Genomic DNA, 22,500 nt, shown 5'->3' with positions numbered 1-22,500 from the left:
AAATTTCTGCGGGTCCTTGCCAGTGGCTCATCGGTTTGGGGGACAGGCCCTTCTTCCAGGTCGGGCAGTAGACCCAAACCTTGTCCCCCAAAGCCAATGAGGGTCCATGAGCTCTGGAGTCATACCCCCTCTTCTGGCGAGCTCCAGCCACTAGCAGGGTGGTCCGGGCCAGCTGGTTGACTTCTTCCATCTGCTCCTTTCGGCGTCGCACATAATCCAGTTTGCCCCCCACCCCCACCCCACCCCCCACACACACACACACACAATCTCTGGTTCTGGAGCCGGCCCAAACACCAGCTCCACTGGTGTCCGGAGTTCCCTCCCGAACATCAGCGCCGCAGGAGTACTCTGGCTGGACTCTTGCACTGCAGTACGGTACGCCCACAACACCATTGGCAAATGTAAATCCCAGTCTCTCTGATGTTTTCTGGTGAGGATCGCCAGCTGAGTCGCCAGAGTGCGGTTAAACCGTTCCACCAGCCCGTCACTCTGGGGATGCAACGGAGTGGTTCCAGTCTTTGTCACCCCCAACCGCCGGCACACCTCACCGAACAGCTGGCTCTCAAAGTTTCTCCCCTGATCGCAGTGCAGCTCCTCAGGTACTCCAAAACGAGAGAACATCTCGTCCACCAACCGCTGAGCTGTAGATGCAGCGCTTTGATCCGGCATCGCGTACGCTTCTGGCCACTTGGTGAAGTAGTCCATGGCTACCAGAACGTAGCGATTCCCAGCCTCTCTGGTGGGAAAGGGCCCGAGGATGTCCACCCCAACCCGTTCCATCGATGCTCCAACCAGGTACTGTTGTAGCGGCCCCCGGGAGCGCTGAGTAGGCCCTTTTTGGCTGGTGCAGACGTTGCAGCAGTGAACGTGGTGTTCACGTCCTGACGACAGCCCGGCCAGTAGAACCTCCACCGGAGCCATCGCACCGTTTTGCTGTTGCCAAAGTGTCCCGTCCCCGCTGACCCATGAACCCAGTAGAGGACTTTTGCTTGAAGGTTTTGTGGCACCAGCTGCTGCAAGCGGTCCATCCCTCCTCCCGGTGCCTGCCAGCGCCGATACAGCACATCTCCATGCAGATCCAAGCTGCCGAACTGTGAGTGCAGGTTCTTTAATTCAGCCCCACACGAGGATACAGCGGGCCACTCTGGTCTCTGGGTGTCCCGAACCCAGGTCCTCACCTCCACCAGAGTTGGATCAGCCTCCTGTTGGTCTTTTAGTTCCTCCATGGAGAACAACTCCCTCTCTTGTTCCTCGGCAGCTTCCGCCGCCGCAGCCAATGGTTCCTGGTGCTGCTCCCTCACTGCTGCTGCTGCTGGAACAGGTTCTGGTTCTCGCTCTTCCTGGCGGAGACAGTAATGACACTCAGTCACTAAACATGGGTGCCGGGACAGAGCGTCAGCATTAGCATGCTGGCGACCGGGGCGGTGCTGGATCTCAAAGTCATACTCCTGCAGAATCTCCAGCCACCTAGCCACCTGTCCCTCCGGCTGTTTAAAGTTCAATAGCCAGGTGAGGCTAGCATGATCTGTCCGAAGCTTGAACTTGGTTCCCAGCAGGTATGGCCGGAAGTGTCTCACAGCCAAAACCACCGCTAGCAGTTCCCGCCTGGTGACGCAGTAGTTCCTCTCGCTCCAACGGAGACTGCGGCTGTAGTAAGACACAACTCTTTCTCCGTCTTCACCGGTTTGGGAGAGCATAGCTCCCACTCCCCCGTTGCTAGCATCTGTATCCACAACAAACGGTTGAGCGGGGTCCGGATACGCCAGAACCGGCACGTCAACCAACGCCGTCTGGAGCTGAAGGAAAGCTGCAGTGCACTCCTCACTCCATTTGAACCACCGGCCCTTCTTGACTCACTGATGCAGGGGGCTAGCCACAGTAGCAAATCCTTTCACAAAGCGGCGGTGGTAGGAGGCCAAACCCAGGGAGCTCCGCAGCTCCGAGACGCTTTTTGGCACAGGCCATTCCTTCACAGCAACAACCTTAGCAGGGTCTGTTGTTACTCCCTGCTCGCTGACGACATGGCTCAGGAAATGGGTCTAGCAAGTGAGCAACGTGCACTTAGCAGGATTTAATTGCAGCCCAGCCTGGCGAATGGCGACAAAAACCTCCCTCAGGTTGCAAACAGCGTGCTCAAAGTCTTTAGCATGCACGAGCGAATCATCCAGATAAACCACACAGCGGCTGCGAGGAATCTTCTGCAGTACTCGTTCCATCAGTCTTTCAAAAGTAGCCGGGGCGTTGCATAACCCAAACGGCATCACTCGAAACTGCCACAGTTCCTGTCCAATCGTGAACGCCATTTTGGGTTTAGCTTCAGGCGCCAGCTCCACCTGCCAATATCCACTGCGTAGATCCAAGGAGCTGAGCCAGCACGATCCAGCTACATGATCTAATGCATCGTCAATGCGGGGCAGGGGGTATGAGTCGTTGCGCGTCAAAGTATTAAGCCTCCGGTAATCCACACAGGGTCACCATCCACCCCCTTCTTCTTCACCATGACAACAGGCACAGCCCAGGGGCTCTCTGATGGCTCAATGACCCCGTTAGCTGCCATGTCTCTGATTAATTCTTCTGCTGCTTGGCGTTTGGCTAATGGCAGGCGATGAGGGCGGAGCCGTACAGGAGCAGTGTCTCCTGTGTCGATGCAGCGCTGGACCAAGCTAGTCCGGGTGCAATCCTCTTCTCGAGCAGCAAAGATGTCTCCAAACTCTCGCAGTAATTGGCCCAACTGCTCTCGTTGCTTCGAGCTGAGGTGTTCCCCGCTGCGTTGTTCCAACGCCTCCATAGCAAGCATGGCCTCAGGTGACGGGGCCGCAGTAGCATGAACCGGCTTCTGTCCAACCTCCAGGCTTTCGCAGTCGTCTTCGAGCGACTGGGCGACTCTGGCTCCTCGTTGCTTCTCATGAGGGTCCCTCCCCCCCTGGAGAGGAATCGTCTCGGCATCTAGGCACAAAGCCGTTCCTTGAGCATCAACACATGCGCCCCAGCGCATTAATAAATCCAGCCTGATGATGCAATCATCTTGAATGGCAGCAATCCAGAACTCCTGCTCAGCTCGATGAGTTCCGACCACCACTGATAACAGTCCCTTTCCCATCATTGTGGTTTTTTTTCACCAGTCACGGTCAGCAATGCGGTTTCAGTGGGACTCCAGCCTACCAGGAGGGAACCCTCAGTCTCTGGCAGGAATCCCTTCCGGACCAGACAGATGGTGGACCCCGTATCCACCAAGGCTCAGCATTGTTGTCCTCCAACAACACAGTCCAAATATAGCCCATGAAGCGGCCCACAGCGGCCGACGGATGGCAGGTTAACTCCAAGGGTGCGCGAGGTGGGAGTCCCCTTACTGTCCCACCCCGCTGGCGTTTCCCGCAGCTTGCGGCCTCCGCGGCCCAGACCTGGGCCAAGGACTTGGGGCTGGGCAGTCTCTGGCTAGATGTCCCGGTTCGCCACAGTGGTAGCAGAGGCCGGTGGCTGGTCTCTGTCTCGGGGTCTGCTCCGGCCGGGCCTGGTTGACTTCTCTCCTCTCCTCCAGCACCTCCTCTTGTTCAGTTGCTCTCGCCAGCGGCGATCTCCCACACTATCCAACAGGCATCACCTCCTCCGCTTGTTCAGCTCTCCTAAGCGCTTCAGCCAAGGTGATGGGGAAGGACAATCTGACGTGTTGACATAATGGTTCCGGTGTTAGCCCTCTTAGGAATGCATGCAGGCTTAACTCCTCTCTGGTGGCAGCCGGGAAATCAGGATAGCCCCACCGAGCACACAGTTGTAGATCAGCCACATAAGCTCCCAAGCTTTCTCCGTGGCCGCATCGTCTGCCACTCAGTTGTTCTCGGCTTTGCTCTCCTGCGGCTTGCGTCCCAAAGCGTCTGTTCAGTGCAGCCGTGATAGCTTTCCAATCGCATGGCCCTTCCAATGCTAGGTCCACCAGGACCTGAAGTGCTCCTCCTTCCTAGGCCAGCGCCACCCGAACCACTGAGTCCTGTTGGCTCCATCCTTCATGTAAAGCCGCCAGCTCTACTTGAGCGAGGAAGGGTGCAAGGGGTGTGGTGCCGCTGAATCTCGGGAGTTTTACCGGCATTTGATTGCCGCCGTCTCTCAGCGCCGTTGGTGCCGGGATTGTGGGCACTTCCGCTGAGTGCATCTCTCGCGGGTGCCGGGCTAACCGCGGATCGCTGGTTCCATCCGGCTGGCGCAGTGTTCTCGCTCTGGTGCCCAGCCGTAGTTTTTCTTCCAGCTTGCTGTTCTCTCTGTCAAGTCGCTCGATGTCCTCGACGAGTTGCTGCATCTTTTCTGTCTTTCTTGACAGCGCTAATCCCACTTCTGACTCCAATGTAGCGGTCTGCGCCGCCCTCTAGTGGGGTGTGTATGAAGCAGCAAAGAAGAGTTGACAGGTAGCAGACATAGAACACTTTCAAAAAGCCGGATGGCTTCCGTTTTCATCCCTCCACACGTACATTTAACTCACGGTGCCAACAGGCACTGGATAAGAACAACACAGCATGAACTTGAACTGAAACAAACAACACTAACATAACCCCGAACAAAATAGTCCTCAGAACACCACAAACTGAATAAGCAACCCCAATTTACCCTCCCCCCAGAGTGCAATGCAGCCTTGCCGGCCCATTTTGGCAGGGCCGCCACAAAACATTCCTACCTGCAGGGGGTGGGGATGGAGAGGAGTTCCTGAGCTCGGTCCGAAAGGGAACGAGATAAAATCGCTATAAGAATGTATTCAGCTACTGTTTCAGTGTTTCTGAACCTCTTGGTTTTCTCTTAGGTCCACCCATCCCACCTCCCAGCATTCGTGTTGGCGATAAATCTTCCAAAGTCACGTCGTCCTCCATCTTGTTTCGCTTCAACTGTTCCTGGTTCAGTGACACCAACGGAGCCATCAAGTACTTCGCTGTGATTGTCGCCGAGTCTGACAGTAAGACATCATTCAGATTTGAATGAACTCATGTTTCTCTCTGATGAAACACTACAAGGACAGTTTTAGTTATAAGTTTTGTTCTCCTCAACAGCCAATGAGTTTCTGCAGCCGGAGCAGCGCCACCCACTACCCTCCTACCGCGACTACATCACCAACTCCTCCATCAGGGCGTACCAGACAGACTACTTCTCTAGCCGCTGCCCACAGGATGCCGACACCTCCTTTGGACAGGTACAAATTCTTCTTTTTTTATTTTTACATTTTTTGTTTTTGTGAAACGCCTCGTGATTTTCATCTTGAGAGGTGCTATAGAAAATAAATTTTCTTCTTCTTCTGTTGGCTCAGCTGCAGGAAGCTTTCAGCTGATTGGTCGGTCAATGGCCAATGTCGGCATTAAAATGTAGTATCCGAACATATCGGTGTCAGTTTTCAGTCTTCTCTCTCTCACAATGTAAAACTGTGGCAGGTCTGAGATCAAGTGTTTCAGAAATTTTAGTTTATTTGGCACAACTTATGAAGTAAGTAAGGGGCTGCATGGTGGCGCAGTGGTTAGCACTGTTGCCTCGCAGCACAAAGGTCGCAGGTTCGAAACTCGGCTGCGGCCTTTCTGCGTGGAGTTGCGTGTTCTCCCCATGCATGCGTGGGTTTCCTCCGGTACTCCGGTTTCCCCCACAGATCACAACATGCCCTATAGGTAAAAAAAAAAAATTGTAAGTCGCTTTGGGTAAAAGCGTCTGCTAAGCACATAAACATAAACATAAACATAAGTAGAAATTAGTAAGTAAATAGATATTATTTATATAGCACTTATCACATAGAATCACAAAGTGCTGTTTTCAATTGTATTCAATTCAAAAAAACTTTAATCATCCCCGAGGGGCAATTGTTTCAGTACAGAAGAATTGGTACTGTGGTCATTCGCAACAAGAGTCGCGCTACCGTTAATTAGATGAAAAGGGGATTACGTGAGGATAAATTGCGGGAGGGAAAAAAGGCATACCAGTTACTCCCGGCAGGGCGTAGCTTTACTATGCAAAAAAAACGCCTCAATTATATAAGCACGAACATCAACAATTCACAACATGAGACACTGAGAGGAGGGGGGGGGGGGGGGGGGGGTGCAGGGATCCTTTTTCCCCAGCGAGAGCAGCCCTATGGCGCTGAGCCACTGTAGCCACAGGTGGGAGGGAGATCTTGGGAGGAGCGCAGAGCATGTTGACACCTGCAGGTTGATGACCTCGCCAGGCTGAAGTTCACCAATCCAAAGGCGGGGGGGTAGGTTGGGTTTTCACAGCATCTGTCTGCATTCCTTCGTGGGGGTTTGTTGTTGGCATTCACAAGGCTGCCATGGCGTCAGATTCGGATAACAAGACTTTGTTTGGGTCAGGCAGAGATAATTTTCCTCTCTGCCTTGAAGTCTGCAACTGATCATTCAAGTCCTCCAGTGAAGCCAATTCAGGTTTTAAACATCTCCACCCGTCCCGTGACCCTCTCCGAGATGACATCCATTTTGCGCACTAATACCGGTATCGCAGCTAGAACATTGACCAGCTTACGATTCACCTCGAGTAACGTCACAGTCTGTAAGGTCTCCACACGGACGGTGCTTTCCAAGGGTGCGGGTCGCCCTCCAATCGCTCCCGTCTTCCCAAATCTCTAGAAAACCAGATATCCTCCCACTCCAATCAGAAGAAATCCAGTGATCATCAGGCCAAATATCCACACATCTTCGACATTCTCAATGGACAGCTGAGAGAGGCATACGATCTTCCACTCCCTCCAGGAATCGAGCATATATCCCGCTGCGTGTGTCCCTTGCGGGAATGTGGGAGCCCCCTCCTCCGTTCTCATCGTTGAAAAAATCTTGTCAATCGTGTTGAATGACCAATTAATTAAATCCATTCTAAAAAATAGGGTTTTTCAGAAGAAATGCAGAGAAGTGCTCTGTGGGCAGACAGGACAAAGAGCCTTGGGAAAAAAAGATAAGGGAGCAAAAGCAGAAGCGTCTGTACTCTGCAAGTGCCGGAAGAAGCTCCAGTTAGGAGCCTCGCTGCAGAGTTCTGGACCAACTGAAGGTGGTCAAGGGCTTTACTGTTAGAACATGTGAAGAGTGTGTTACAGTAATCTAGACAGGAGGGGATAAAGGCATGGAGAACCATTTCAGGTTCATGTTTTTGACACCAAACTTCGCAGTTTGGAGATATTTCTTAAGTGATAAAAATTGTTTCGGACCAACGTTTATGAGTAAATTTCAAGAGACAGATTGGTCAAAAACACTCAAATTCCTCAAGTTTGTCTTGACAACAGAAGATAAATGACCAAGTTTTAGACTAATCAGGGGAACCATGCTCTCAGAGGCAATAATCAGACATTCAGTCTTTTCAGAGTTTAACTGAAGGAAGTTATCTTCTAGCCAGCTGGTGATCGCTGATAGACGCTCTAGTCATTCAGACAGTTTATAGAACTCAGAATCCTTAAAGGAGCAGTACAGCTGAATGCCATCTGCATATAGGTGATACAAGACATTATGAAAAGAATCAAGTATCTGTCCAAAAGGGTGTATGTACAGCAGAAACAACAGTGGACCCAAAACAGAGCCTTGGGGTACCCCACAGAACAGATGGGTAGAATTTGACAAGATCTGGTTTATACAGACACTAACTTCTGTTAGAAAGGTACGATCTAAACCAGTCTAGACCAGTTCCAGAGATCCCCACCGAGTCATCAAGTCTGTTATTAAGGAGCGGTGATCAACAGAGTCAGAAGCTGCAGAAAGATCTAACAGTACTAGCACTGTGAATTTGACGTTGTCTGCAGCTATCACGGTGTCAAACTTTAAGCAAAGCTGTTTCTGTTGAACGCTTTTTAGGGGCAGCAGTAGCTCAGGAGGTAGAGCGGGTTGCCTCGTGATCGGTCATGGGATCGATTCCAGTTCCCGCCAGAGGTATTCTGCTGTTGTGTCCTTGGGCAAGACACTTCACCCTACTTGCCTGTGTTGGTGGTGGTCAGAGGGGCCGACGGCGCCACATGGCACCCTCGCCTCTGTCAGACCGCCCCAGGGCAGCTGTCACTACAAAGTAGCTTACCATCACTAGCAGTGTGTGAATGTGAAAGTGCATGAAAGCGTCTTTGAGTGTCCTAAAAAGTGCTATATAAGTTAGTATTATTATTATTATTATTATTATTATTATTATTATTATTATTATTACCAAAACTAGACTAGAAATTGACAAAATTGTTGTGTAGTTCCAGAAAAGTAATCAGCTGATCCGCCGCAACCTTTCCTAATTTTTAGAGCTAAAGGGTCGTTTAGAGATGGATCTGTAGTTTTTAGGCTGAGTTGAGTCCACACTTGTTTTTTTAAGGATGGTTCAATAACTGCGTGTTTGAAAACAGATGGTACCGAGCCAGATTGTTGAGATAAATAATAAAATCTACAATGCATGGGCCAATTTGGCCAAATATCATGATTAACAAGATAGTAGGAATTAAATCAGAAGGGCATGAGAGGTTGGTTTCATGTGTTTCTGAATGAGGCACAGAGCTACATGTAGCTAGCCCGCTAACAACACGTAGCTACGTGTAACCAGCCTGCTAACAACGCATATGTAACCCGGTGTAAAACCCAGATTACGATAGTAACATCATTACACAATTAGAATGAATAATGAAATATAAATGGAAATTTACAAAACAGTTAAAACAGGATAAAAGACCAAATAAGATAAATAGAAATCTAAACATTCATACATTCATAGTTTAAAAAAAAGAAAGAAAAGAAAATACAAACTTGTTGAAAATAGTCAAATAAGAAAAGCTAAAATCGAGTAAATAGAAAGTTCCAGTAAAATTCAGGTAGCAACTGACTAACCAATCACGTGGCTAGCCAGCTATTGCATCAGCCAATAGAATTTAGCACTTTCTGCTGCTCGCTACGCAGCTTTCACTTGCCTTCAGACGCGCTGAGACGCTGACGAGGAAGCACTTGCCGTGAAGAGCAAACTAGGATGCACTAGCAGCCGTTACTTGAAAAACAATTACTCCAAGTTCGAGATACAGAGGTCCGAAGACCGTGATTTGCCGTTACCCTTGGGAAACCCCGTGTAAACCAAGCTGACTTTTCTTGGTCAGGTTTTTTATTTTGGATTGATTCACCTCGGTGAATTGAAGATTCTTGTTCCAGTTCTGGATGGCGAGCCCCAGCCCAACCGAACCATCAAGCCGGTGATTAACTGGTCTGTCACTCACCTGAACTCGACTTCAACCCAAGATCTGACTGACAAGGATTTCATGAACATTTGTCAAGCTGACTGACTGACTGAACAAACACAGACTGGTGACATTTCATTTTACTATTTTATTTTATTTCATTTTATTTTATTTCACAAAGTGCTTTGTTATATATTAAGTGGGTTATAAATGCTGGTAATAAACCATTGTTATATTTACCTTGCTTTTCCATGTTGTCACTCCACCACTTGCTCCTCAGAGTCTAGAATCTTTTGATCTGGTCCACTCGGTGTTAAACCACAAAGATTTTCATGTGAACCACCTCTAGTAAAATCTACGTGAGGTTACATAAGCTGGCAGAGCCAACCAGGAGCATAAGGTTGTGAGACAACATTAAACATCTTTGAATAATTTTCACCCATAGTCAGTATGGAGTTTGTTGAGGAGAATGGTGTTAAAGTACCAAATGCTGTAGTTGTTAGTGGTGTTACCGGTACGGAAAGAGACAAAGAAGTTTACGAATTTCTGGAACAACATGGCTCTATTTACAGAACACTCACCATTAATGATAGCTCATCTGAACTTTACGGAAGTCAAGTCGTGGAATTTGAGTCTGGTGTAGCAGTTAAATCGTTAGCACCGGAATTGCCGTACCTCTTGTCCACGGATGATCCACGAGTCAGGTATCACATACAAGCTCTAAACGACGTGTACACTAGAACCATAGGAGGCAGTTTTACTGAAACTTACCTCAATGATCTGAAAGGCTTAGCTAAGCTGAGTGGAAAAGACTTTGAAGAAGTCTTGAAAGAAGTTATGTCCACCATAGGAAAATCTATTGAGTCCACATTGACAACAGAAACTGATCTTGAAAATAGGACCTTAGATCAAATTAATGTAATGGCTGAACCCAACATAGTAGCTGAACCCAGTCAGAGTGGAGTTTCACCTTTACACCAAACTAGAGTGTTTAGTTCACCTAAACCTATGAAGACAATCTTACAAAGCCCTCCTAAACCACACATTATCCCACCAACATTTACTGCAACAGATATTAATCCCCCAGAGATTCAGAAAATTGTAGTTGAACATGTGGTGAAAAATGTGGAAAAAATTTCCTCTACTCATGCAGCTTTAAGAATACGAGCTTTTTCTGGCAAAACTCCTAGACCCTACAGTGAGGCAGATTATGAAAGGTGGCGTTCTCATGTTAGTCTAATGATTGACGATTCTTCTCTGTCTCAGCTAGACAAGACACGTAAAATACTTGAAAGCCTTCTCTCTCCTGCGTCTGATGTAATCCGCCCTCTCGGACCAGAAGCCACGCCGGCTGACTACATTGAGCTTTTGGACTCGGCATTCGGCGCTGTTGAAGATGGTGAGGAATTACTTGTCCGGTTCATGAATACACTCCAAGATCATGGAGAAAAACCATCCACATATCTCCACCGTCTGCAGGTGGCACTTAATCTCGCAGTACGTAGAGGTGGTCTTGAGCCCCAGGAAGTGAACAAACAGCTTCTAAAACAGTTTAACAGGGGTTGTTGGGATGACACCCTATTAACAGAACTGCAGCTAGAACTGAAAAATAAAGACCCCCCTACCTATGCAGAGTTATTGCTTTTTCTTCGCACGGCAGAAAACAGACAAGAGGTTAAAAGCTCACGAATGAAGAGACACTTTAGTACCACAAAACCAAAAGCAGTTTCCCATGAACAGACCGTCATCGACGCAAATATAAGCGTAGCAGCAGAGTCAAGCTGCCTAAGAGAGCTGAAAAAGCAAGTTGCTGACCTGAAGAGCCAATTAACCGCAGTTATGAAGCAAAAGAAGTCAGCAACCCCAAAAAAGACAAAAGGTCCTGAAATTAAAAAACCTGACCATGTTAAACCCGAATATTTTCCCTCAACAAGCCGCCAAAGTACCAGACCCAAGCCATGGTACTGCTTCAGATGTGGGGAGGACGGACATATTGTAGCGACCTGTGAGTCAGAGCCAAATGCAGCTTTGGTAGAAGCAAAACGAAAAGAACTGAAAGCTAGAAGACAGATATGGGACAGTCAGAATGACCCACCTCCTTTAAACTAGAATCCGCCCCTGTTGTGGGACAAACAGAGGCTGATCCAGAATTCACAGGTCCCATCAAACCAAAACGAAATACTCCATCAAAAAATGTGCCAAAATGAAGTCACATTTAAGAACAGACTCTTTCAGCCTTCCCTGTGGGCTGATTGGCACAAAAAGTACAGCTGAACTTAGAGTTAACGGTCATACAGTTAACTGTCTGTTAGACACTGGGTCCCAGGTGACTACTGTCCCTGAATCTTACTACCGACAGCATCTGTCGAATTACCCAATTAAGTCACTTCACGACTTGCTAGAAGTCGAAGGAGCCAATGGCCAACGTGTACCTTACCTAGGATACGTTGAGATGCATATCACTTTCCCAAAAGATTTCCTGGGCCTCGAAGCCGAAGTGCCGACACTCGGTTTAGTTGTCCCTGATGTGCGTGCAGCTGCCCAGTCCCTAGTTCTTATAGGCACAAACACGTTGGACGTGCTATATGAGCTACACCGTGATGCCTTTTCTGAACTGCCACCAACAATGCTACCTGGTTACAGGGCAGTGTTGAACGCTCTTGAGTTACGACACAGACAGTCACAAAACCGTAACCTTGGTTTAGTGACAATGCATAACAGAAAGCCACAGTTGGTCCCTGCAGGTAAAACTGTAGTGGTCGATGGCACTGTGGCAATTTCGGCCAATAACAGTGAGAAGTCTGTCCTATTGGAGTACCCATCAATGTCAGCCTTACCTGGTGGTATACTTGTTAAACCTTGTTTAATAGACTTACCTGAAAGAGCACCTTACCTTGTTCCTGTCGTGCTTACAAACGAGTCTGACCATGACGTGAAAATCCCTCAGAAGTGTGTTATCGGAGAGGTTAGTGCATTCCAAAATGTCCTTTCTCAAGCACAATCCGCGGGACCCACCAGATCCAAAACTGAAACTGAAGTTAAGCTGTCGTTCAATTTTGAGTCTTCTCCAATTAGCGCTGAATGGAAGGAGCATATAACAGCAAAACTAAATCAGCTGCCCGAAGTTTTTGCTCAAAATGACTTGGACCTCGGAAGAACCAATCAGGTAGAACACACCATCAAACTTTCAGATGAAACGCCTTTCAAACACAGAGCTCGTCCTATACACCCAAATGACCTAGAAGCTGTTCGTAAGCATCTCAAAGAACTTCAACAAGCAGGTGTGATCCGAGAGTCAACCTCGCCTTTTTCTTCACCTATCGTAGTTGTACGTAAGAAAAATGGAGACGTTCGGCTTTGTATAGACTACCGAAAACTTAACAATCAGACAGTGAAAGATGCTTACGCCCTTCCAAATCTGGTAGAAATTTTCTCTGCTCTGAATGGTTCCAAGTGGTTTTCAGTGCTCGACCTAAAATCCGGGTATTACCAAATTGAAGTAGCCGAGCAAGACAAACCCAAGACAGCGTTTGTATGCCCCATGGGTTTCTGGGAATTCAATAGGATGCCTCAGGGAATTACTAATGCTCCTAGCACCTTTCAACGACTCATGGAGAAATGCATGGGTGACATGAATCTTCATGAAGTGATTGTGTTTCTTGATGACATCATCGTGTTTTCTAAAACACTTGAAGAACATGAAGCTCGATTACTGAAAGTCCTCAACCGCTTAAAAGAATATGGACTTAAATTGTCCATTGATAAATGCAAGTTTTTCCAGTCTTCGGTGAAATATCTTGGTCACATTGTGTCTAGCAGAGGAGTGGAGACCGATCCTGAGAAGGTAGAAGCCCTACGTACTTGGCCTGTGCCTTGTGACCTCAAGCAACTACGTTCATTTCTTGGTTTTTCTGGGTACTATAGGCGCTTCATAAAAAACTATTCAAGCATAGTTAAGCCATTAACTGACTTAACTTCCAGATACCCTCCTTTGCACAAAAGCCCAAAACATAAAGACAAGCAACATCAGTATCACGACCCGAAGACACCTTTCAATGATAGGTGGACTCCTTCTTGCGATCTTGCATTTAACGCCATCATCGAAAAGCTCAGTAGTGCACCAGTCCTGGCTTTTGCTGACCCCAAACTGCCTTATACCCTTCATACGGACGCCAGCACAACTGGACTTGGCGCAGCATTGTATCAAGAGCAGGATGGACAGCCAAGGGTCATTGCATATGCGAGCAGAGGCTTATCCAAAAGTGAGTCCCGTTACCCCGCCCATAAACTAGAGTTTTTAGCTCTAAAGTGGTCAGTTACGGAGAAATTTGCTGATTACTTATATGGGAACAAGTTTACGGTCATGACCGACAGTAACCCACTGACTTACATCTTGACCACTGCCAAGATGGATGCCATGAGTTACAGGTGGCTAGCTGCTCTGTCTACTTTTGACTTTAAACTCCAGTATAGAGCAGGTAAGCTAAACTCTGATGCCGATGGTCTCTCCAGGCGACCACATGGTGATCTACTCAATGATGCCGTGTCTCAGAAAGAACTCGATCGCATACAGCAGTTTGCACAAACCCATCTGTCCGAGTCTGAAAGTAGTATAAGTCCTGAAGTAGTGTCAGCCATTTGTGAGAAACATCTCTCCTGTATCTCTCACAGTGTTACCATTCCCTTGGTTCACTCAATGGCTATGTCAGCAGCTGCCATTCCAGATGACTTTGTCAATGAGACAGACTGTGGAGGGTTACCTGTGGTACCACACCTGTCTCCAGAAAAGATCATGCATGAACAATGCACTGATCCTTTGCTTAGAGAGGTTATAGCACAAATCGAGACTGGAGAGAAAGTACCACCGACGGTGCGAGCTGAACTTCCAGATATCAACCTTCTGCTCAGAGAGCTCAGTCGACTCGAAATGCATAATAACATACTATACCGTACACGCCAAGATGGAGAAAGTGTTACGTACCAGTTAGTCTTACCTGAACAGCTCCGCGATTCTGTTTTTAAAAGTTTACATGGTGATATGGGACATCTAGGCATTGAACGCACTTTAGATCTTGCCAGGACAAGATTCTATTGGCCTCGCATGGCAGCTGAGATTGAAAACAGGGTTAAAACATGCAATCGCTGTGTCAGACGGAAAACTTCTCCAGAGAAAGCAGCTCCACTTGTCAATATCAAGTCTACTCGTCCGCTCGAGTTAGTCTGTATGGACTTTCTGTCCATTGAGCCTGATCGATGTGGAAAAAAGGATGTGCTGGTATTAACTGACCACTTCACCAAGTATGCTGTAGCCGTCCCTACCTGCAATCAAAAAGCCCCAACTGTTGCAAAAGCACTTTGGGACAATTTCATAGTCCACTACGGGATACCCGAACGACTACATAGTGATCAGGGCCCCGATTTTGAGTCCTGCCTCATACAAAAGCTTTGTAAACTTATTGGTACTAGAAAAATACGGACGACTCCTTATCACCCCAGAGGGAACCCAGTTGAACGTTTCAATCGAACGTTATTGAGTATGCTAGGTACCCTGGAAGAGAAAGACAAGACTCAGTGGCACAACTATGTTAAACCACTTGTACACGCGTACAACTGTACCAGAAATGACACCACTGGTTTTGCTCCATACGAGCTAATGTTTGGCCGACAGCCCAGACTACCAGTTGATTTAGCATTCGGACTTCCCCTTCACTGTAAAAATTTCCTGTCACACTCTGACTATATAGAAAAACTCAAAGCAACGTTACAAGAAAGCTACAAGTTAGCAACCAAAAATGCTCAAAAGATGGCAGAAAAGAACAAAATACGATACGACACCCGAATAAAACCCTCTAGGTTAGGACCAGGTGACAGAGTCCTGGTTCGAGCAGTTCGTCTCAGAGGTAAGCACAAACTAGCCGACAGGTGGGAGGCTGACATTTATGTGGTGCTGCACCAAGCAGGTGACTTGCCTGTTTACACTATAAAGCCTGAAGCTAAAGAAGGCCCAGTTCGTACTGTCCACCGCGATCTCTTACTCCCTTGTGGGTTTCTTGCCCCTGTCAAGGAAGACCTTGTTCGACCCAGTTGCATTGGCAAACCAAGAACCAGGCAGTCCCGTAGTTTACCTGCTGACAGTGAGAACTTAGAATCAGAGGGTGAGGATGTCTACTGGTTCAGAAAGGAACCTGACCAAGAGCCCATAACTTTTACTGAGGTTCTAGAGATTCCTTGGCCAAGTAAGTGCCTGGAACGGCAGAATTTGGTAGAATCTCAAATAACCGAACAAAACCTACCTGAATGCGAAATGCGTACTCACCCTGGTAATTTACCAACAAGGGAAATGAGTACTGAACCTGGCGATTTACCTGATTGTCAAATGAAAACTCAACCTGAAAACTTACCTGAATGTGGAGCCATACCGGATGAAGGAAGCCTAAAAGGAAGCAAAACAGATGTGGAATCTGTAAATGATGAACTTAAGATGGAAAAAAATAACTTACCTGAAGGACCTACCTGCAGTGAACCTGAAGGAGGAGGAGGACTAGATGGTGAAATAGGAAATCAGTTAGATACTGCAAGCGAAACCCCAAAGACTTTGAGACGCTCAGAAAGAGCAACAACTCAACCTAATAGGCTACAATACAGTAGATTGGGAAGCCCTCTTGTATCTATCGCACAGTCCTTGTTTCAAGGATTGAACTTAGCTTTCACAAGTGCATTAACTGAAGCAAATTCAAGCATTACACCTTCAAACACTAGCACACCGATAATTGAGGTCTAGCGATTCTATGCAAAGGGACTTGCATAATTCTAGAGGGGACAGTGTAACCCGGTGTAAAACCCAGATTACGATAGTAACATCATTACACAATTAGAATGAATAATGAAATATAAATGGAAATTTACAAAACAGTTAAAACAGGATAAAAGACCAAATAAGATAAATAGAAATCTAAACATTCATACATTCATAGTTTAAAAAAAAGAAAGAAAAGAAAATACAAACTTGTTGAAAATAGTCAAATAAGAAAAGCTAAAATCGAGTAAATAGAAAGTTCCAGTAAAATTCAGGTAGCAACTGACTAACCAATCACGTGGCTAGCCAGCTATTGCATCAGCCAATAGAATTTAGCACTTTCTGCTGCTCGCTATGCAGCTTTCACTTGCCTTCAGACGCGCTGAGACGCTGACGAGGAAGCACTTGCCGTGAAGAGCAAACTAGGATGCACTAGCAGCCGTTACTTGAAAAACAATTACTCCAAGTTCGAGATACAGAGGTCCGAAGACCGTGATTTGCCGTTACCCTTGGGAAACCCCGTGTAAACCAAGCTGACTTTTCTTGGTCAGGTTTTTTATTTTGGATTGATTCACCTCGGTGAATTGAAGATTCTTGTTCCAGTTCTGGATGGCGAGCCCCAGCCCAACCGAACCATCAAGCCGGTGATTAACTGGTCTGTCACTCACCTGAACTCGACTTCAACCCAAGATCTGACTGACAAGGATTTCATGAACATTTGTCAAGCTGACTGACTGACTGAACAAACACAGACTGGTGACATTTCATTTTACTATTTTATTTTATTTCATTTTATTTTATTTCACAAAGCGCTTTGTTATATATTAAGTGGGTTATAAATGCTGGTAATAAACCATTGTTATATTTACCTTGCTTTTCCATGTTGTCACTCCACCACTTGCTCCTCAGAGTCTAGAATCTTTTGATCTGGTCCACTCGGTGTTAAACCACAAAGATTTTCATGTGAACCACCTCTAGTAAAATCTACGTGAGGTTACACATAGCTATGTGTAGCTAGCCCACTAACATCACGTAGCTAGGTGTAGCTAGCCCACTAACAACACATAGCTACATGTAGCTAGCCCGCTAACATCACGTAGCTACATGTAGCTAGCCCGCTAACAACACTTAGCTATGTGTAGCTTAGGGTGACCATATTTCCATTTTCAAAAAAGAGGACAGGAGATCTGTGCCTACAGATGACGTCACACTAGGGCTGGGCGATACGGCCTAAAATCAATGTCACGATATATTGAGGATTTTACCTCGATAACAATAAATGGACGATAACTACAGGTATGAGCAGAGACAAAAGTTGTCCACTAGATGGGGCTGTCACATATATTTCGTTGAGTCACATTTTTTACCTGACTCAAGGTGGTGCAGCTTCTTAAAGGGACATGAACGTTGCCAACCTACACATCTTTTCATTTTTTATTATCAAATTTATTGACATGGGAAAAATTGTCTCAATAAGAGTCAGAAATTTGTATAATGATACATTTTCAATTTTTTGCCCAGGCCTATGTCACACTACGGCAAAACCACACAAACCACGTTGGGACCCATTTTTTCCCCAGGTGAATAGCTAACTTTAATATCAGATTCTGCCAATAAAAGGGCTCTAAAACAATTCATATGTAAATATTTTTGCATATTTATTGCAAACTGTCATTTTTCTGCTGCTTTAGTGCTGCAACAAGGTTTTATTAATAATAAATTATTATGCCTTTAGTTTTACTACAGCATCGGTAAGCTTCCTGTGCACAGATTATTAAGGATGCTTGTTTCAGCTGTGAGATTAGACGATAGGATCAATGATAAAAAAAGGGGTTAGGGTTAGGGCTTTGCCTTGGCCCCCAAAATACCTTGAAACGGCCCTGAGTGTGTGACTGAGTGTTGAAGATGATCTGAATTGTATCAGATGTGTTATTAATAACGTTTTGTTGCGCCACCTTGAGAATGTATCGTGGGCCGGACGCAGCGGGCGCACCAACGATCAGCGCACTGCGTCCTCTCCGCTCAACAGAATCCCGCTACGCTGAGAGTCCATAAATATTGGAATGTAATGATAATAGAGGGTAAATTGCTTAAGAGCTATTTATTATTGTTACCACCACTTGTGACCAATAGCTGTGATACTCTATATAAATGTAGAATATCCCCTGCTTGGTCTTAGTATGATTAATTAGAAGATTCTAGGGTTTTTTTAATTATTAAGGGATTGTACACACTTCGTTTGGTTCAAGAAACAGTCAGGCTTATAAACAAAATAAGAATTTATTTTACAAACAATTAAGACTTGACAAATGGTTTAAACTATTATTTTCTGTGAGTGGATGCGAACTAAGCATGGTGTCTGGAACTTATGTGTGAATATAATGTAATGGAGTCAAAATATCTGTATCTCCGAGAGCTGAGTTCTGGATGCAAAGAATTTGGTTTGCAAGCTATAAAGCTGTTATTATCAAAACCACATGCAGACGCTACCTGTGTGTCTACTTTACCCGGATTAAGAGACCCTCTTGTTGGATCCGAAAGTGAGTGGCCAGATGACCGCTGGCACCGGAGGGCTGTAGAGGGCCGAGGTGCCGATTCTTTCAGTCCGGAGATGTCTCGGTTCACGACAGGTGGGTGAAACCGAGCGTCTTGAAAAAAACTCTGAAGGAGTTTTGAGTCAGCTTTGTTCTGCAGGAAACTATCTTGTTGGTTAGCTTCGCAGGTGCGAAAAAGGTTAAAGGTTTTGACGACGTGTCAAACTCCTTCTGGTTAGAGAGGTGCTAAAGATGGCCGGTCTAAAGCTTTCCCTCTAAAAACACTCGAACTGTTGAGCTGTTCGAACTCAACTTAAACTCACGTTGAACTGAGGGAAAAACCAGAGTAACTAGTTTTAATGGATTGATGTTATCTTGAATAGCCAAACAAATATGGCACGTTTGAGGATGTTACCAAGCATCTCAGAGACACACCCTCTGTGATGGAGATGCCAAATCTAGGCAGAAGGTTAACCATGTGTCATGCGTTAACTTAACTTACTCTGTCCTTGTGTGAGTGCAAATGTTGATGACCTCATCCAATAAACATGCTAAGCATATATCATTAAGCACAGATCAATGAACATTTCATTATTTATAATCAGCAATAACAAAACTTCATTCAATGATTATTTTTAATTATAAAATCTTCTTTCTTTGAATAAAGGAGTTTATTTTAAAGAGTTTCTCCGTGATGGACCTTGGAGGAGAAGGTTATTGTTTATGATTTATTATCTCTCAAAGCTGCAGTCCAGCTTGTGTCAGGAAGCAGGCTGTGATTAAAGGGACTACGTGTAGACTCCCAGTCTGCTGTGAGGGGAAAAGATGCTGTAGGATGTATCATAGCCAGGGTAAGTTGACATGGCTGTGCATTTGACCTGTGGGATCTCAAAATCAGGCCATTCGTGACGTTACAGGAATATAGGCAGAAACTGGAATTTTCCCTGAAAGATATCTAGCCCCCATAACTCGATCCCTGCTCTTGGATGAAGATCTGGACATTTTGATCCATGCAGGGACAGTTGTCATTTCACACAGAAAATGTTTAAATGTCAGCATGATAGGAGATATCTGATGTTAGTGAACAAAAATGATTTAGTTTCTCTTTTTTATGAGGAGACCCAGCATATAGTATCTGCATCAGAAACAGATGAAATATTTAGATTTATTATATAGATCAGTGGTTCCCAAACTTATTTAGCCGCACACCCCCTTCTATGTCCCGACCATGTTGACGCACCCCCCAGCCACACATCAGGGCATGGCTATATATATATATATATATATATATATATATATATATATATATATATATATATATATATATATATCAGACGTCGCGCTAAACCAGGGTCGGCAACCTGTTCCCATCAAGGAGCCATTATTACCCGTTTCCCACAGTAAAGAAAACACCTCAGCAGCCGCGGCGTTGTGGGCGGGGCCTACCCTCAGACAGCAGAGCGCTGCTCACAACAGGTGACAGCAGCCGGTACCGGTCGCTCGTGTACGTCAAAGTTATCTTTCATAAGACGATAATCAATAAAACGATTTATATAAAGTGGATCCAGAAGTTGTAGCCCGTCTCTGCCTACAGTATTTAGATATTTTTCACCCTGTTGGTGGTTTTACTGAGCAGGTGCCACTGTTGTCATACGTTTCTTTTTAAAACATGTTTAGACTGTTCAGAATACAAATCCAGGCTCTGTCACGTTTGATTGTTGTAATTAAACTTTGTAGGTGGGGAAGGTCAGAAAAGGATCCGATCATTTTGTTTTTCCCTCATTTACAGTGACAGAGATAACGGCGCAGTACGCCTGCCTCTGGTGTTAATCAAGTTTAATTTGTAACAATTTTCACAAGAAAACAGAACAGTTAAAAGCAGGGCTTGTGTTGACCGGACAGTTCCCATATTTGACCGTTTATTTTGACGGAGAAAGAATAGAAAGAATTATCCCGACGCATGCAGACGAACTGACATTTTATTCTACGCACATCGCAGATGTAGCTAAATCACTCAAGAAAAGATTTCCATCTGAACATCTGAGCTGGACACTGCTCAGCGCAGCTCGCTGTCAGCGTGTACTACATAAGGTGCACAGCGAGCTGAAGATGTTGAGAGGGGCTTGGAGCGCGTTGCAGAACCAGAGTGCATGCAGGAAGATTCCTCCCGCTGACGCAAGAGTTTTCCAACCCCGGTCTCTCAGAGAGACTTGTCACTTAGAAAATGTTTCCTGATGATGAAACTTTGGCTGAATAGTGCTTGTTCCTGTCTCCAATGTGGCGACACATCCAGGAGCCGTCTGAGGAGAATCCCAGAATCTCACATCATCTTCAGCTCAGAAAGCGCCTATGATTACGCACAAGCGTGACGCGTCAACCCGGTCACACAGACCGGGTTGGACCTGTTCAGGTTTACGCAGACAATCTTTACATAGAATTGGCATACAGGTGTAAAACTAATGCAGTAAAATATAAAGCATTTTATTTAAATATCCATTCATTATTTTACAAGCACAGAGAGCCGCATCAGATGGATGGAAGAGCCGCATGCGGCTCCAGAGCCGCGGGTTGCTGACCCCTGAGCTAGGGCATGTGCGGAGGACACACACACACACACACACACACACACACACACACACACACACACACACACACACACACACACACACACACACACACACACACACACACACAAGCAAAATATACTTGTTTTCAATTGGGCCCACTTACATTTTCTTAGGCCCACCCACAAATGAGTTTCTGGCTGGTGACTTTTGACAGACTTCTCTGAGCTCCGCAGCCATTACACTTTTCACCTCGTGCACCCCCTAGCGGCATAGATGATAAAACCAACAGCAGGTTCGAGTGTTTCATGCAGGTGAGACAGGTAAGACAGGTCAGGACAGGTGAGATGGTTCAGGAAATGTGAGACAGGTGAGACAGGTCAGATGGGCTAGGACAGGTGAGACAGGTCAGGACACGTGAGACAGGTGAGAGAGGTAAGGACAGGTAAGACAGGTCAGGACAGGTGAGAAGGGTTAGGACAGGTGAGACATGTCAGGACAGGTGAGATGGGTTTAAGACAGGTGAGACAGGTCAGGACAGGTGAGGCACGTGAGACAGTTCAGGACAGGTGAGACAGTTCAGATAGGCTACCACAGGTGAGACAGGTCAGGACATGTGAGACAGGTGAGATGGGTTAAGACAGGTGAGACAGGTCAGATGGGCTAGGACAGGTGAGACAGGTCAGGACACGTGAGACAAGTGAGAGAGGTAAGGACAGGTAAGACAGGTCAGGACAGGTGAGATGGGTTAGGACAGGTGAGACAGGTCAGGACAGGTCAGACAGTTCAGGACAGGTGAGACAGGTCAGATAGGCTACCACAGGTGAGACAGGTCAGGACATGTGAGACAGGTGAGATGGGTTAAGACAGGTGAGACAGGTCAGATGGGCTAGGACAGGTGAGACAGGTCAGGACACGTGAGACAAGTGAGAGAGGTAAGGACAGGTGAGACAGGTCAGGACAGGTCAGACAGTTCAGGACAGGTGAGACAGGTCAGATGGGCTAGGACAGGTGAGACAGGTCAGATGGGTTAAGACAGGTGACACATGTGAGACAGGTGTTAACAAAAGTCAATTCTATTTTCTACTAAATGATCAGGTGGTGGAGGTGAACCTGGGTGCAGGAGGAGATAGGCTGGGCGGAGCTTGTGATCGTTACCATGACGATGACCTTTACCAAAGGGAGAGCTACGGACGCTTCTGTGACGGGCCGCTGAGAGCTAAAACGTCTTACAGGTAAGTATGTTCACACACACACACACACACACACACACACACACACACACACACACACACACACACACACACACACACACACACACACACACACACACACACACACACACACACACAGGTGAGATTTAAGCAAACACTACAACTAGGTGCGTGTGTGTGTGCATGTGCGTGTGTGTGTGTGTGTGTGTGTGTGTGTGTGTGTAGGCTGAGCATCCGGGCCTTC

At 46.3% G+C, this 22,500-nt stretch overlaps 1 protein-coding gene across 1 annotated transcript in view; it reads left to right on the top strand.

The window, feature by feature from the left end:
• ptprb (protein tyrosine phosphatase receptor type b) overlaps positions 1–22,500 on the top strand; it is a 53,089-nt gene that overhangs the window by 23,791 nt on the left and 6,798 nt on the right. Inside the window, exons 25-28 of the mRNA XM_015962769.3 lie at positions 4,787–4,936; positions 5,031–5,170; positions 22,141–22,277; positions 22,482–22,500. The exon at positions 22,482–22,500 is cut by the window's right edge and continues 85 nt beyond it. Coding sequence (XP_015818255.3) covers positions 4,787–4,936; positions 5,031–5,170; positions 22,141–22,277; positions 22,482–22,500 — 446 coding nt within the window. The remainder of the gene's footprint in view (positions 1–4,786; positions 4,937–5,030; positions 5,171–22,140; positions 22,278–22,481) is intronic.

This window comes from Nothobranchius furzeri, chromosome 1, assembly GCF_043380555.1.
Source record: "Nothobranchius furzeri strain GRZ-AD chromosome 1, NfurGRZ-RIMD1, whole genome shotgun sequence".
NCBI lineage: Eukaryota > Metazoa > Chordata > Actinopteri > Cyprinodontiformes > Nothobranchiidae > Nothobranchius > Nothobranchius furzeri.
This window is presented reverse-complemented; position numbering and strand designations above follow the sequence as displayed.